The following is a 15,158-nucleotide window of genomic DNA, read 5'->3' as shown; positions in this document are numbered from 1 at the left end:
GTTCTTCCAGCAGGACTGTGACCCCAAACATACCGTACTTTTCAGACTATAAGACGAACCGGACCATAAAACGCACCCCAAATTTTCAGAAGAAAAATGGTGAAAAAAATGTATCTGTCATCTGGGGGTCCATCTTACAGTCCTGAATTCAGCTTACCCTGGGGGGATCTGCACTACTGGTGGAGTGGAATCACATGGGTTGTTTGGTGGTCCGACGATGATATGACCCAGACTGGTGCGGCAGGATCGGCGGTGCTCGATGGTGCGGGGGCTCCAATGACATTTTCTGAAAGCCCGGAGCCCCTGCACATCCATTGGTGCGATGGGGTGGTCTCCGGGAAATCCCATCCCAAGGATGGTGCTGCGAGTTCGGCAGTGCTTGGTGGTATGGGGGCTCCGACGACATTTTATGAAAACCCGGAGCCCCTGCACTTCCATTTCCTTGATGGTGTGGCGTCTGGGAAAATGGTCGCTGGAGGCAGCGCATGCGCAGTTTGAGATCTCGGCAATGACCCTGCTGAACCCGCCGCACCGGGATGGGAGTAAGATCATTGCCCTGCAGCGTCGGACCACAGGAAGAATCGCCCGGCTCCTGCTGCGTCTTATAGTCAGAAACTTGCGGTACTTCAGAAAGCCCCCAGAAAAGGATGGAAACCAAGTGCTGGAGAGTTCTCAAATGGCAGCAATGAGTCCGGATCTAAATCCCATGGATCACCTGTGGAGAGATCCTATAATTGCTGTTGGGAGAAGACGTCTTCACATGCGAGAGACCGGGAGCAGTTTGTGAGACGAGTCGTCCACAATCCCAGGTGAGAGGAGTATGAAGCCTGTGGATGGATATAGGAAGAGACTGGTTGCAGTTATTTATTCCAAAGGGCATGACCAAATATTAAGCTGAGGGCGCCAACAATTTTGTCCAGACCATTTTTGGGGTTTTGTGTGACATTATGTCCAATTTGCTTTTTTTTTTCAGTTTTTTTTTGTGCTGTTCCAATATGCACAAAGGAAATAAACATGTGTATAACAAAACATGTGGAATTGTAATTGGGTGAAATATTTCATTTTCTGGAACATTTTCCAGGGTGTCAACACTTATGGCCATAACTGTATGTACATGTATGACCCCGTCACCGGCCAGTATCTGTATATGTACATGTGTGATCCGGTCACCGGCCAGTGTCTGTATATGTACATGTATGACCCGGTCACCGGCCAGTATCTGTATATGTACATGTGTGATCCGGTCACCGGCCAGTATCTGTATATGTATATGTGTGATCCGGTCACCGGCCAGTATCTGTATATGTACATGTATGATCCGGTCACCGGCCAGTATCTGTATATGTACATGTTTGATCCGGTCACCGGCCAGTATCTGTGTATGTACATGTATGATCCGGTCACCGGCCAGTATCTGTATATGTACATGTATGATCCGGGTCACCGGCCAGTATCTGTATATGTACATGTATGATCCGGGTCACCAGCCAGTATCTGTATATGTACATGTGTGATCCGGTCACACAGCCAGTATCTGTATATGTACATGTATGATCCGGTCACCGGCCAGTATCTGTATATGTACGTGTATGATCCGGTCACCGGCCAGCATCTGTATATATACAGTGGGGCAAAAAAGTATTTAGTCAGTCAGCAATAGTGCAAATTCCATCACTTAAAAAGATGAGAGGCGTCTGTAATTTACATCATAGGTAGACCTCAACTATGGGAGACAAACTGAGAAAAAAAAATCCAGAAAATCACATTGTCTGGTTTTTTTTCATTTTATTTGCATATTATGGTGGAAAATAAGTATTTGGTCAGAAACAAAATTTCATCTCAATACTTTGTGATATATCCTTTGTTGGCAATGACAGAGGTCAAACGTTTTCTGTAAGTGTTCACAAGGTTGCCACACACTGTTGTTGGTATGTTGGCCCATTCCTCCATGCAGATCTCCTCTAGAGCAGTGATGTTTTTGGCTTTTCGCTTGGCAACACGGACTTTCAACTCCCTCCAAAGGTTTTCTATAGGGTTGAGATCTGGAGACTGGCTAGGCCACTCCAGGACCTTGAAATGCTTCTTACGAAGCCACTCCTTCGTTGCCCTGGCGGTGTGCTTTGGATCATTGTCATGTTGAAAGACCCAGCCACGTTTCATCTTCAATGCCCTTGCTGATGGAAGGACGTTTGCACTCAAAATCTCACGATACATGGCCCCATTCATTCTTTCATGTACCCGGATCAGTCGTCCTGGCCCCTTTGCAGAGAAACAGCCCCAAAGCATGATGTTTCCACCACCATGCTTTACAGTAGGTATGGTGTTTGATGGATGCAACTCAGTATTCTTTTTCCTCCAAACACGACAAGTTGTGTTTCTACCAAACAGTTCCAGTTTGGTTTCATCAGACCATAGGACATTCTCCCAAAACTCCTCTGGATCATCCAAATGCTCTCTAGCAAACTTCAGATGGGCCCGGACATGTACAGGCTTAAGCAGTGGGACACGTCTGGCACTGCAGGATCTGAGTCCATGGTGGCGTAGTGTGTTACTTATGGTAGGCCTTGTTACATTGGTCCCAGCTCTCTGCAGTTCATTCACTAGGTCCCCCCGCGTGGTTCTGGGATTTTTGCTCACCGTTCTTGTGATCATTCTGACCCCACGGGGTGGGATTTTGCGTGGAGCACCAGATCGAGGGAGATTATCAGTGGTCTTGTATGTCTTCCATTTTCTAATTATTGCTCCCACAGTTGATTTCTTCACTCCAAGCTGGTTGGCTATTGCAGATTCAGTCTTCCCAGCCTGGTGCAGGGCTACAATTTTGTTTCTGGTGTCCTTTGACAGCTCTTTGGTCTTCACCATAGTGGAGTTTGGAGTCAGACTGTTTGAGGGTGTGCACAGGTGTCTTTTTATACTGATAACAAGTTTAAACAGGTGCCATTACTACAGGTAATGAGTGGAGGAAAGAGGAGACTCTTAAAGAAGAAGTTACAGGTCTGTGAGAGCCAGAAATCTTGACTGCTTGTTTCTGACCAAATACTTATTTTCCACCATAATATGCAAATAAAATGAAAAAAAACCAGACAATGTGATTTTCTGGATTTTTTTTTCTCAGTTTGTCTCCCATAGTTGAGGTCTACCTATGATGTAAATTACAGACGCCTCTCATCTTTTTAAGTGGTGGAACTTGCACTATTGCTGACTGACTAAATACTTTTTTGCCCCACTGTACATGTATGACCCGGTCACCGGCCAGTATCTGTATATGTACATGTATGATCCGGTCACTGGCCAGTATCTGTATATGTACATGTATGACCCGGTCACCGGCCAGTATCTGTATATGTACATGTATGATCCGGACACCGGCCAGTATCTGTATATGTACATGTATGATCCGGACACCGGCCAGTATCTGTATATGCACATGTATGATCCGGTCACCGGCAAGTATCTGTATATGTACATGTATGACCCGGTCACCGGCCAGTATCTGTATATGTACATGTATGATCCGGACACCGGCCAGTATCTGTATATGCACATGTATGATCCGGTCACCGGCAAGTATCTGTACATGTACAGTTACCAAGTGCTAATGGGTGCATGGAGGATATGGAGACAGATGAGTAGGAAGAGTAAGTATCTGAGGAAAATGTAGAAAGCAGGAACAGGAGAGAGTTGGATTAGTGAAGTGATGTTTCTCACCTGTCTAAGGAGATGTGTTTTTAATCCCTTTACCCTCGATGGTGGTTTGCACGTTAATGACTGTTAATTGTAATTTTTACAATTCTGACCACTGTCACTTTATGAGGTAATAACTCTGGAACGCTTCAATGGATCCCGGTGATTCTGAGACTGTCACGCTGCCACTCCCCCGAGCCCCAGTATACTTACCGGTCCTCGGCATCCTGGCGCGCTCCCGGTACTGCTGCGTGTCACCTGGCATCTGATTCCTCGCTCTCGTGGCCGGCTCCTGGCTCCCGTCGGGTGCGCGTGCACGCACACCTCCCAGCCCGACCCTGGTCGCTCCTTCCTGCCCTCTCCTTGCCCTGGGAGGACCCTGACCTGGAAGTCCCATGACACGCTCTGCATAACAGGCAGCCACTTCCTTCTGGCTGTACCTGATTATCATTTGTATTCCACGCTTGATTCAGTCCCCACGCTTCCCTGCGGTTCCCCGAGCTCTAGCCTATCTGCCCTGGCTTGTGCTATTGCCACCTTTGCTTTAGTTCACACCCGGCCCTCTCTTTTGTGTTCTCTCCTAGTGTCTGCCTGCTTGTACCTCTGTCCTGTCCATGTCCCTGTGTCTCAGCTGTGTCCACCTGCCAGTGTCTCCATCCTGCCCATGTTCCCGTTTCTCAGCTGTGTCCGCCTGTCAGTGTCAGCCGTGCTCACCCGCCTGTGTCTTTACCGAGCCCGCCTGCCTGTGACTTGTCCGTGCCAGTCTCTGCTAGTCCGTCCTGTTTCCCGCTAGTTTCTCCCACGGTCCTTCTCTGGGTACCAGCTGTCGCGAAGATAGTCTCCCCGGGCCTGCCCCTAACGCTCCCTGTATATGGGGGCGGTCCACCAGGCCAGCTCGCTCGTGGGAGGTTCGTTGTCATGGCCCAGCGGTTCCACTCTTGGAGTTCCACTAGTTCTCACAGTAGAAAGGCCATGGACCCCACTGGTACCTCGGCCACGGCCCACAAGGAACTGGTATTCCTGTGGGAAAATCAGACGAGGATCATGTCCTTTTTAAAAACCATGGAGTTCTGTTTGTCGGCTTTGGCCTGTTTCACAATTCCGTTTGTCACCATCAGTCAAAATCCGCCGTTTTGCAAAAAAAAAATGGATCCGGCGGATCTTGACGGATGGCCATCCGTTGGATCCGTTTTTTTGCGGATCCGCCAAATTTTTGCCGTCCGCTGAGATCATCGAACGGAGCCTGTAACGTTTTTTTGCCATGCGGATCCGCATTTTCCCTTTTTAACCCTGAATCTTTTCTGGCTGCTGGAAGAAAATTCTCTCTCTCTCTCTCTCTCTCTCTCTCTCTCCTTCCCCAGGCGCGGTTCCTTTAAATTTTTACCTTCGGCGGATCCGTTCATCTGCCAATCCTCACCCCCGTTTCTGTCAGTCCACCTGCGGATCCGTTTTCTGCTATTTTGGCGGATTTTAACTGACAGAAAAAACTGAAGTGTGAAACAGGTCTTTGCAGCTTTCAGATCGGGGGAATGTTTCTCAGCTGGCCAGTCTCTAACAGGAGCTCGCCCAGTAATGTGACACCCAGGCCCACATCCTCAATTATATAGCGTCGGTAGATAACCGGCTCCAGTCCCTGCAGTCCGTCGCCGCTGCCCTGCCCCCCCCCCGGCCTAGAAAAAACCCCACGGTATAGTGGAGATCCCAAGTTGTCGGGGGTTTCTAAATCAGTGCCAACTACACTTTGAATTGCTACTGCAGCAATATTCCACCGACCGAGCTAAGGTGATGTTAGTGGTGTCCCGCCCAGAGGGGGAGGCCGTAGCCTGGGTGGAACCACCTCTGGGAGCGTGACGATCCTCTAGTCTCCCAACTCTCTGATGTAAAGCCAGATCAGGACAGGAAAAAGAGGAGATGGGGACAGTGATGAGTGTAAGGAGTCTGAAAGTGTCTGAGGGTTAATGGCTTGTAGGTTTCTGAATGTGTGGTAGGTAGGAGTCTGCTGGGGTGGGCGAGGATTTGTGAGCGTGAATGAGAGAATGTTGTGATCAGAGAGGGGAAGCAGTGAGTTAATTAGGTAGGAGATTGGGCAGAGCCGGACAAAGAACAGGTCAAGGGTGTTACCATCTTTGTGTGTCGCAGAGGTTGAGAGCTGTGAGAGGCCAAGAGAAGTGGTTAGTGATAGAAGCTGGGATGCAGCTGTGGAAGTAGGGCTGTTAATGGGGATGTTGAAGTCTCCCAGGATAAGGGTTGGTAGTTCTGAGGACATGAAGTGCGGTAGCCAGGCTGAGAAGTGGTCAAGGAAGTGGGTGGGTGAGCCTGGGGGCTAGTATATGACCACTACTCTGAGGGGGAGGGGACGGAAGAGCTGAATGGTGTGGACCTCAAAAGAAGGGAATGAGAGTGATGGAACTGGGGGATGACCTGGAAAGTGCAATGTGGGGACAGGAGTACGCCGACTCCACCACCAGGTCTGTTTCTGGGTCTCGGGGAATGGGTGAATTGTAAGCCACCATGGGAAATGGAGGCAGGGGAGACAGTGTCAGAGTCCTGAATCCAGGTTTCAGCGAGGGCCAACAGATTCAGAGAGTTGTTCAGAAAGTAATTGTGCAGGAAAGGAAGCTTGCTACATACAGACCGTGATTTCCAGAGGGCACAATTAAATGAAGGAGATGAGGGAGTGCAAGTTATGTTAATAAGATTATGGTTTTGATGTAGGGTAGGGGTTGAGGTTGGGGGATGGTGGACCGGGGTTGGGGGAGATGTCCCCTGAAATCAGTAGGAGAAGGAACATAAAAAGCAAGTAGTTCTTTGAAAAGTAAGAAGTTTTTTTGTGCAATTTGTTTGGGAAAGATGGGCTGAGGTTTTTCAGGAAGGTGAGAAGTGCATGGGAGCTGTACATGGGAGAGGGAGTTATAGAGGGGCTAATGCGTATCAGTTGTGATGGAGGGGGGACGGGGTGGTGAATGTGGATGGTAAGGGAGCACAGGAGGATAGAAATAAAGTACATGGTTTAAAGGGAGAGCAAAGTGTGATTTACCTGACTCCTGCCCTGACTTACTGTCATGGAGTAACTGTCTTTTGCTGGATGCTTAGTTAATGCGATGCTTTGCTTAATGCGTCCTGACCCCTCACTTGCGTGTTCCCCTTAGAATTAGTCTAAATTTATACACCACACTTCAGGGCCAGGAGAGAGGGATTGTGGGAGCTGCTTAGTTATAAATTAGCAACAGCCGCTCCACACTTCCTGGTGTGCAAAACATGATCAAAGACACAGTCCTGATACCATCTCTATGCTATAGCACCTTTCCTAAGATAACATCTATAGAGTTCCCCCCTATGGATATACAATAGTAAGTACTGAGAACAATGTAACAGATGAATTATAGCAAAGAAGTTGAATGACATGGTTACCATTCACACTGCTTGCTAACATTGAATGGAGTGAAATACATGCAGGCTGGTTCAAATCAGATGTTGAATGACATGGTTACCTTATACAAGAGTGCCTTCGTATTGGGAACCGGTTATATGACAGCATTCTCTGTTAGATCTTTGTACAATTTGGGACAAGGCGAAGACGTTCTGCACCTAACTATTAGTGCCTTACTTGACCAGTTGGTGTTACGAATATAAAAATTACATATTTGGGATGTGCTTCGATAGAGCTACCCGCCCTGTTGTTTCCTAGACTCCAGCATCAGCAGAATCCAAGAAACAGATTCCTACTTAGTCGATTCATGCAAGTACCTCGAGTTTAGACTTAAATGAATGCCAGCATCATGCTGAGTAAGATGATACTCTGTTCGTCGCTACACGAGGTACCCCCCCCAAGATATACTTATGAGCTATTAGGCATTGGTAAAAAAGAGGAGTGCTTCCATAACTCAGCCCCTTCAGTGATGTCACGACCAGGGGGTATAAGTTAGTGTAAGCCCAGTCTGGAGCAGTCTTGCCTGGGAAACCTGAGATACTGGGAGACTGTGATGCACTGTGATGTATCGCCCCTCCCCCGACTGCATTGACTGCCTGAAATGACTTAAGCAAATAAATGTAAGTGCTTCTCTACCTTTAATCCCTTTTATTTTGTAATTGTCATGTACATAATTTCAATTGTCTCCCTTTGTAATGTCTTTTATACCTTTTGTATACACTGTCTACCCTTTGGAGTAAAATATATAAAATTACTAGTTCGTTTCTCCTTGCTCTATAACGTATCTGTACGACCTCCAAAGTGAAAAATGCTACTAAACTGGGTCAGCTCCGGACCCGTGATTAATTAAGAATCGGAGCTGGTGGCAGCGAAGTGTGTTCTTGGCAGGTTGGGTAAAACTGGCAGTGACGGAACGGGTTTTATAAGCTTATTGTCTGGCTGCGGCTACGAGTAGTTATATATCCCTCGCTGTAGCTTGCCTAACTGCCAGTCACGTCCAGGCGGCCCGTTCGGCGACTACTGATCCTAGGTGCAGTTCCCTGACTGACCTGAGGGTAAGGGAGGCGCCCGAGAGCTGCGAGTTCCAAACAGGAACTAGAAAGCAGGATATACATAAATCCCTGCAGTTGGTGACATTTGGTGGCAGCGGTGGAATAACTAAAATAAGCCCCCCTGCGAGATAGGTGAGTTTTCCTCACATAAATGATTAGATCATTGATAATATTAACTCATGGTGTCTTTCCAATGTTCATCCCCAGACTGATGTGGCATTGCGCATGGAGAGACGTAATGAACACTGGGCAGTGCAGTTACTGTGTGATTCATGGGCCCTATTGTAAGTAATAGGACCTGAACTTCTCGGTGTGCCGGGTCATCTCTGTTCTGCTCTTAGGTCAGATGGGTGTCATGGCTCGATTTGAGGATTCGATCCGTTGAACATTCGATATGTTGATTTATGAAAATGCTGCCCCGTTGGCGCAGAGAATCTGTGTAGGCAGAGGACAGGCAGGGTTTAGTGGAGGTTTATGTAAGTAACGCAATCACTCACTGCCGACACAAATCCATCTCAGAGTTTATACAAAACTTTATAGCACTGGATTCACACTGGACGGTTTTGTGTCTCTTTCCTCGGCCAGATTCAGTAGTGGATTATATAGAGATACAAATATAAAAGGAGTCATTCTCTTCTTTCATGTTTAATCCACTTTGGCACGCAGAAGAACCTGAGTAAATCCAGACTAATAGAGGTATTATAAATATATGGGCTTTTGTGGTTTGACAGGATTGAAAAATAGATTGTATTTTTTTTTTTTCTAATAGAAAATCCGAACAAGAACTGTAAAGGAAACGTCATGATTTTGCTAAATAATAAAGCGGAAGATAAAGATATTGTGCATCCCTCTTCAGAAGAAAACCTCGTCACCCTCAATGTACGTCCAGGACACATTGTAGATAGGTCATATAATCCAGAGGAGCTGTCTCCTGACCACGCACCGACTGTCACCACATGTACAGCTCTGAACGACAGAACAAGATTTCAATGTGGGGAATGTGGAAAGCAGTTTTCAAAAAACTCAGATCTTTTTTCGCACAGAAAAAGTCACACAGGAGAGAAGCCGTATTCATGTTCAGAATGTGGGAAATGTTTTACAGATAAATCACACCTTATCACACATGAGAGAAGCCACATTGGAGAGAAGCCGTATTCATGTTCAAAATGTGGAAAACATTTTGCACATAAATCACATCTAGTCGCACATGAGAAAAATCACACAGAGAAGCCGTATGTATGTCCAGTATGTGGAAAGTGTTTTACAAGATTTAATATATTTGTTCTTCACCAGAGAAGTCACACAGTAAAAAAGTTGCATTCATGTTCAGACTGTGGAAAAAGTTTTAAAAAAAATTGTCTTCTTGTTGCACATGAAAAAGTTCACACAGGGAGGAAGCCATATTCATGCTCAAAATGTGGGAAAAGTGTCACAACTAAAGAAAATCTTGCTGTGCATGAGAGAAGTCACACAGGAGAGAAGCCGTATTCATGTTCTCAATGTGGGAAATGTTTTTCAAGTAGACAAAGTCATGCCATACATCAGAAAATTCACACAGGAGAAAAGCCGTTTGCATGTTTAGAATGTGGGAAATCATTTAGAAATAAATCTATGCTTGTTATACATGGAAGAGTTCACACTGGTGAAAAACCATATTCATGCTCAGAATGTGGAAAAAGTTTCTCAAGTAAAGCAAATCTTGTTGCACATGAGAGAAGTCACACAGGAGAAAAGCCGTATTCATGTTCCAAATGTGGGAAATGTTTTGCTGATAAGTCATATCTTACCACACATCAGAGAAGTCACACAGGAGAGAAGCCGTATTCATGTTCAAAATGTGGGAAATGTTATAAAAAGAAAGCAAATATTGTTGCACATGAGAGAGGTCATACAGGAGAGAAGCCGTATTCATGTTCAGATTGTGGGAAATGTTTTGCAGATAAATCATATCTTACCACACATCAGAGAAGTCACACAGGAGAGAAGCCTTACTCATGTTCAAAATGTGGGAAATGTTATAAAAAGAAAGCAAATCTTGTTGCACATGAGAGAAGTCACACAGGAGAGAAGCCGTATTCATGTTCAAATTGTGGGAAATGTTTTGCAGATAAATCATATCTTACCACACATCAGAGAAGTCACACAGAAGAGAAGCCGTATTCGTGTTCAAAATGTGGGAAATGTTTTGCGTTTAAGTGGAACCTTGGTAAACATGAGAGAATTCATACGAGATAAAAGCCATATTCATACTCAGAATATATGATATTTTATGCTGATATCAGATCTTGTTAAACTCGAGTGGCTCAGTGGTTGGCTCAGTGGATAGCATTGTAGCCTTGCAGTGCTGGAGTACTGGGTTTTGTAACCCACAAAGGACAACATGTGCAAGAGGTTTCTTGGGTTTCTTCCCACACGCCAAAGACATTCTGATATTGAATTTAGATTGTGAGCCCCAATGGGGACAGTGATGATGTTTGTACAGAGCTGCAGAATGTGATGGTGCAATCTAAGTGAGCAAGGGAAATAAAAATAAGTCACAAAGGAGAGAAGACACATTCATGTTCTGAATGGGGGAGACGCTTTACAAGTATATAAGGGCAGACATGAGAGAATTACCATAGAAGAGAAGAGCTCTCTATATTCTCCTCCTGTAAGGGCGGTTTCACACGTCCAGATATTTCCGGTACCGGAAAACACAGTACCGGAGATATCCAAGTCCGTGTGTCTGCGTGTTCTACGTGTGGCACACATGTACCACCCGTGTGTCGCATCAGTACCACACATACGGCTGCAGGGGAAGTAGCACTACAGTAAGCGCTGTTCCCCTGCATGTGGTGCTGAACACGGCTGTTATTCTTCCTACTCTGCTGGCAACAGCGCGAGCAGGGAAGAATGAATGAAAAAAAAATAACGTGGGGTCCCCCCCTTATATTTTGATCCAACCTGGCAAAACTAACATGTGCAGGCTGCTATTCTCAGGCTGATAAGGGGCCATGAATATGGCCCCCCCCAGGCTAAAAACAGAAGCCTGTAGCTGCCCAGAAAAGGCGCATCTATTAGATGCACCTATTCTGGAGCTTTGGGTTCTTCCCTCTTGCCCTGTAGTGGTGGCAAGTGGGGTAATAAGGGGTTAATGTCACCTTTCTATTGTAAGGTGATATTAAGCCTGGCTTAGTAATGGAGAGGTGTCAGTAAGCCATAAGAGTCATAGTCTTGTTGGAAGATAAAACTTCAGCCAAGTTTGTGGTCCAGAGCACTCTGGAGGAGGTTTTCATCCAGGACATATCTGTACTTGGCCGCATTCATGTTTTTTTTTCAATGACAACCAGTCTTTCTGTCCCTGCAGCTGAAAAACTCCCCCATAGCATGATGCTGCCACCACCATGTTTCACTGTTGGGATTGTATTTGGTAGGAGATGAGCAGTGCCTGGTTTTCTCCACACATACCACCTAGAACTATCACCAAAAAGGTCTATCTTCATCTCATCCAACCAGAGAATCTTATTTCTCATAGTCTGGGAGACCTTCATGTGTTTGTTTTTTTAGCAAACTCTATGTGGGCTTTCATATGTCTGGAACTGAGGAGAGGCTTCCGTAGGGCCACTCTGCCATAAAGTCCTAACTGGTGGAGGGCTGCAGTGATAGTTGACTTTGTGGAACTTTCTCCCATCTGCCTACTGCATCTGTGGAGCACAGCCACAGTGATCTTGGGGTTCTTCTTTACCTCTCTCACCAAGGCTCTTCTCCCACGATTGCTCAGTTTGGCTGGACGGCCAGGTCTAGGAAGACTTCTGGTGGTCCTAAACTTCTTCCACTTAAGGAGTATTGAGACCGCTGTGCTCTTAGGAACCTTGACTATTGCAGAAATTCTGTTGTCATAGAATGGTAGAGTTGGAAGGGACCTCATGGGTAATCTTTTCCAACCCCCTGCTCAAAGCAAGATTCACTAAATCATCCCAGGCAGATGTCTGTCCAGCCTCTGTTAGAAGACTTCTATTGAAGGAGAACTCGCCACTAGTGATGAGCGAACGTGCGTGCCACTACTCGTTACTCGCCCGAGTATCATGGTACTGGGCGAGCACCGAGCATTTCTGGGATTACTCATCGGGAATTCGGCTCTGCACCCAGCTATTTTGTGGACTTTACAGACCCAATCACGATTGTCTGTCAGGCCACGAAATGCCGCAGCCATCTTTGTTGTGGTCATGCAGTGATTGGGTGGCTGCACAGCATCATTAGGAGTATAAGAGACCTGATGCCGTCCTGCTTGGTGCATTCATCTCCGGATTGAGATAGTGTAGGGCGAGCTGCTGCCGATATAGGGTCAGAATTGGGGATTTATTAATTAGTGTAGGGTCTACCAACCTAAACTACTCCCATCCAGCTAAACCAACAGTCCTTATAAGGACTAATTCCAGAGTATATAGGTTCCAGTGTTAGGTAGGCAGGGTAGTGTACCTCACTCTATACACATCAGTGCAAGGCCTGCAGGCACTGTATGTGTGTATATAAATCATTGCATACATCAAGAGGGTCCATTCCCTTCCTGTGTTCTGGTGCTGCTGCTGCTACCTGTAGGATATGTAGGCCGTATATAGCTAGCCCCAGGTGTAATTGGAATACAGGCCACACATTTTTTGGTGTGGTATCTCCATGCCAGCTCATATCTGTGCGTGCTCAAAAGTTTGCCAGTTTACGGCGGTTTTCTTTTTTTGTCCTGGCTGTCACTGTACTTAAATACAGCAGTATTTAGCCCCAAAAAAATACAGTCCACACATTTGTCATAGTGGTATCTCCGTGGCAGCTCATATCTGTGTGTGCTCAAAGTTTGGCCAGTTTACGGCAGTTTTCTTTTTTGTGTCCTGGGTGAAACTTACTTATATACAGCACTATTTAGCCAAAACATTTGTCATAGTAGTATCTCAGTGCAAGCTGATATCTGTGCATGCTCAAAGATTGGCCAGTTTAGGCAGGTTTTCCTTTTTTTTGTCCTGGCTGTCACAATCCTGATATACAGCACTAGTTAGCCCAAAAAGGAAAAAAAAACAGGGCACACATTTGTTGTAGTGGTATCTCCATGCCAGCTAATATCTGTGCGTGCTCAAAGTTTGGCCAGTTTAGGCCAACACGTATTTTTTTGCAGTCTGTTAACGTAATAAATCTGATAAGGCCAAAAACATTTTTACCTAAAGTCCAGATAGGTGTGCTTGAAAACCACACTTTTACCTATCACATACAAGTTGACTCCCAAATCACCCTTTTGTAGTGAACGTGTATAATATTCTATTCCATTTACAATGGGCAAGGAACGGGGAAGTGGACGTGTTGGTGCAGGCTGAAGCCGTGGGCAAGCTGAAATTGGCCCACTGAAAACACCCACATCTTCTCGCTGGACCTTAGTGTCCGAAATCCTAGGGGACCACGGCAAGATAGCATTATTGAAGCCCGAGCAGTGTGAAAAGGTTGTTAGTTGGATAGCAGATAATACATCCAGTTACTTATTCACCACCACCAGCACCCTGTCTCCAACATGGTCAAGTCCCAGTAGTCGTGAATCTGGACCGCGGCAAGACAGCACTATTGAAGCCCGAGCAGTGTGAAAAGGTTGTTAGCTGGATAACAGATAATACATCCAGTTACTTATCCACCACCACCAGCACCCTGTCTCCAACATGATCAAGTCACAGTAGTCGTGAATCTGGACCGCATATTCCTAACCCTGATCCTCCTTCCTCCCACCATGCTGAGTGCCTTGAGAACTGATCCCACACTTGGACACTCCTAAGAGCTATTCAGTTTTCCATTTGGAGATTCATGCCTCTCGCCCGGTCCACTAGAAGCGGGGCAAGATGATATTCCATGTAGCGATGCACAAATCTTTGAGCAGCCACTGTCACAAGAGGTGGACGATGATGAGACACAATTGCCGGAAAGTCAGGAGGAGGACTAGGGTGAGGATATGGAAGATGATGTGGTGGATGATGTAGTAAAAGACCCAACCTGGCAGGAGGACATGCAGAGCGAGGACACCAGCACACGGGGAGGTAGGCGTTGCACCACTTCAGATGGGAAGCAGTGTGGTGGCTGCAGACAGAAGGCGTACGACCGTTCCCCATAACACCAACCTGACGGAAGTTGCCAGTCCAACTGTTAGGTCTTCCTGAGACTGGTTATTTTTTAAAGACTGCTGATAATCCCAAACAGGCCATTTGCAACACCTGTCATGCCAGCATCAGCAGGGTTAGCGAAACTACAAGCCTTACCACCACCAGCATGATCAGGCACATGGCAGCAAAGCACCAGACTTTGTGGGCCCAACCCCAGGCTCCAGTAACAGTGTCTGCGGGTGACACCACTGCTTCTTCCACTGTGGTGCGTGCAAGCCAATCCCCTGTCCACGCTGCATGCAAAGATGCCTCCTGTCCTGCACCTACCGTTGCCTACAGTCAAATAGCACCATCATCCAGCACGTCCTTGTCCCAGCGCAGTCTTCAGTTGTCCATACCCCAGTCATTGGAACATAAGCGGAATTGCGCAGCCAACACCCCACAGGCCACAATACTTAATTCTCATATTTCTCTTCTGCTTGCGGTCAAAATGTTGCCTTTTACGCTCGTGGAGACGGAAGATTTCCGCAACCTGAGGGCGGCGGCCGTCTCAAGGTACTCTGTCCCCAGCCGCCACTATTTCTCCCACTGTGCCGTCCCGGCATTACACAAGCACGTGTCCCACAACATTACCCGTGCTCTCAACAATGCAGTTAATGGGAACACCGACACGTGGACAAGTGCTTGTGGCCAGGGACGGTACATCTCGCTGTCGGCACACTGGGTTAACATAGTGGAAGCTGGGACCCAGTCAGACCTTGGGATGGAACACTTCCTCCCAACACCAAGGATTGCGGACCCTGCATCAATCAGAGCTGCCCCCACTGTGTACAACTCCTGCACCACCTCCTCTTCAGCCTCCATGTCAGAAATGAGCACATCAGT

The 15,158-nt window shown here is 46.6% G+C and overlaps 1 protein-coding gene across 1 annotated transcript in view; it reads left to right on the top strand.

Moving 5' to 3' along the window:
- Window positions 1–15,158, top strand: part of LOC141078378 (uncharacterized) — a 101,363-nt gene that overhangs the window by 45,976 nt on the left and 40,229 nt on the right. The window contains exon 5 of the mRNA XM_073565126.1: window positions 8,936–10,388. Within this exon, the coding sequence (XP_073421227.1) occupies window positions 8,936–10,388 (1,453 nt within the window). The remainder of the gene's footprint in view (window positions 1–8,935; window positions 10,389–15,158) is intronic.

The sequence above is a fragment of the Dendrobates tinctorius genome, unplaced genomic scaffold (genome assembly GCF_039654945.1).
Source record: "Dendrobates tinctorius isolate UK_male_01 unplaced genomic scaffold, ASM3965494v1 ptg000548l, whole genome shotgun sequence".
Taxonomy (NCBI): Eukaryota; Metazoa; Chordata; class Amphibia; order Anura; family Dendrobatidae; genus Dendrobates; species Dendrobates tinctorius.
Note: the sequence above shows the minus strand (reverse complement) of the source record. Positions and strands in the feature narration are given on the sequence as shown.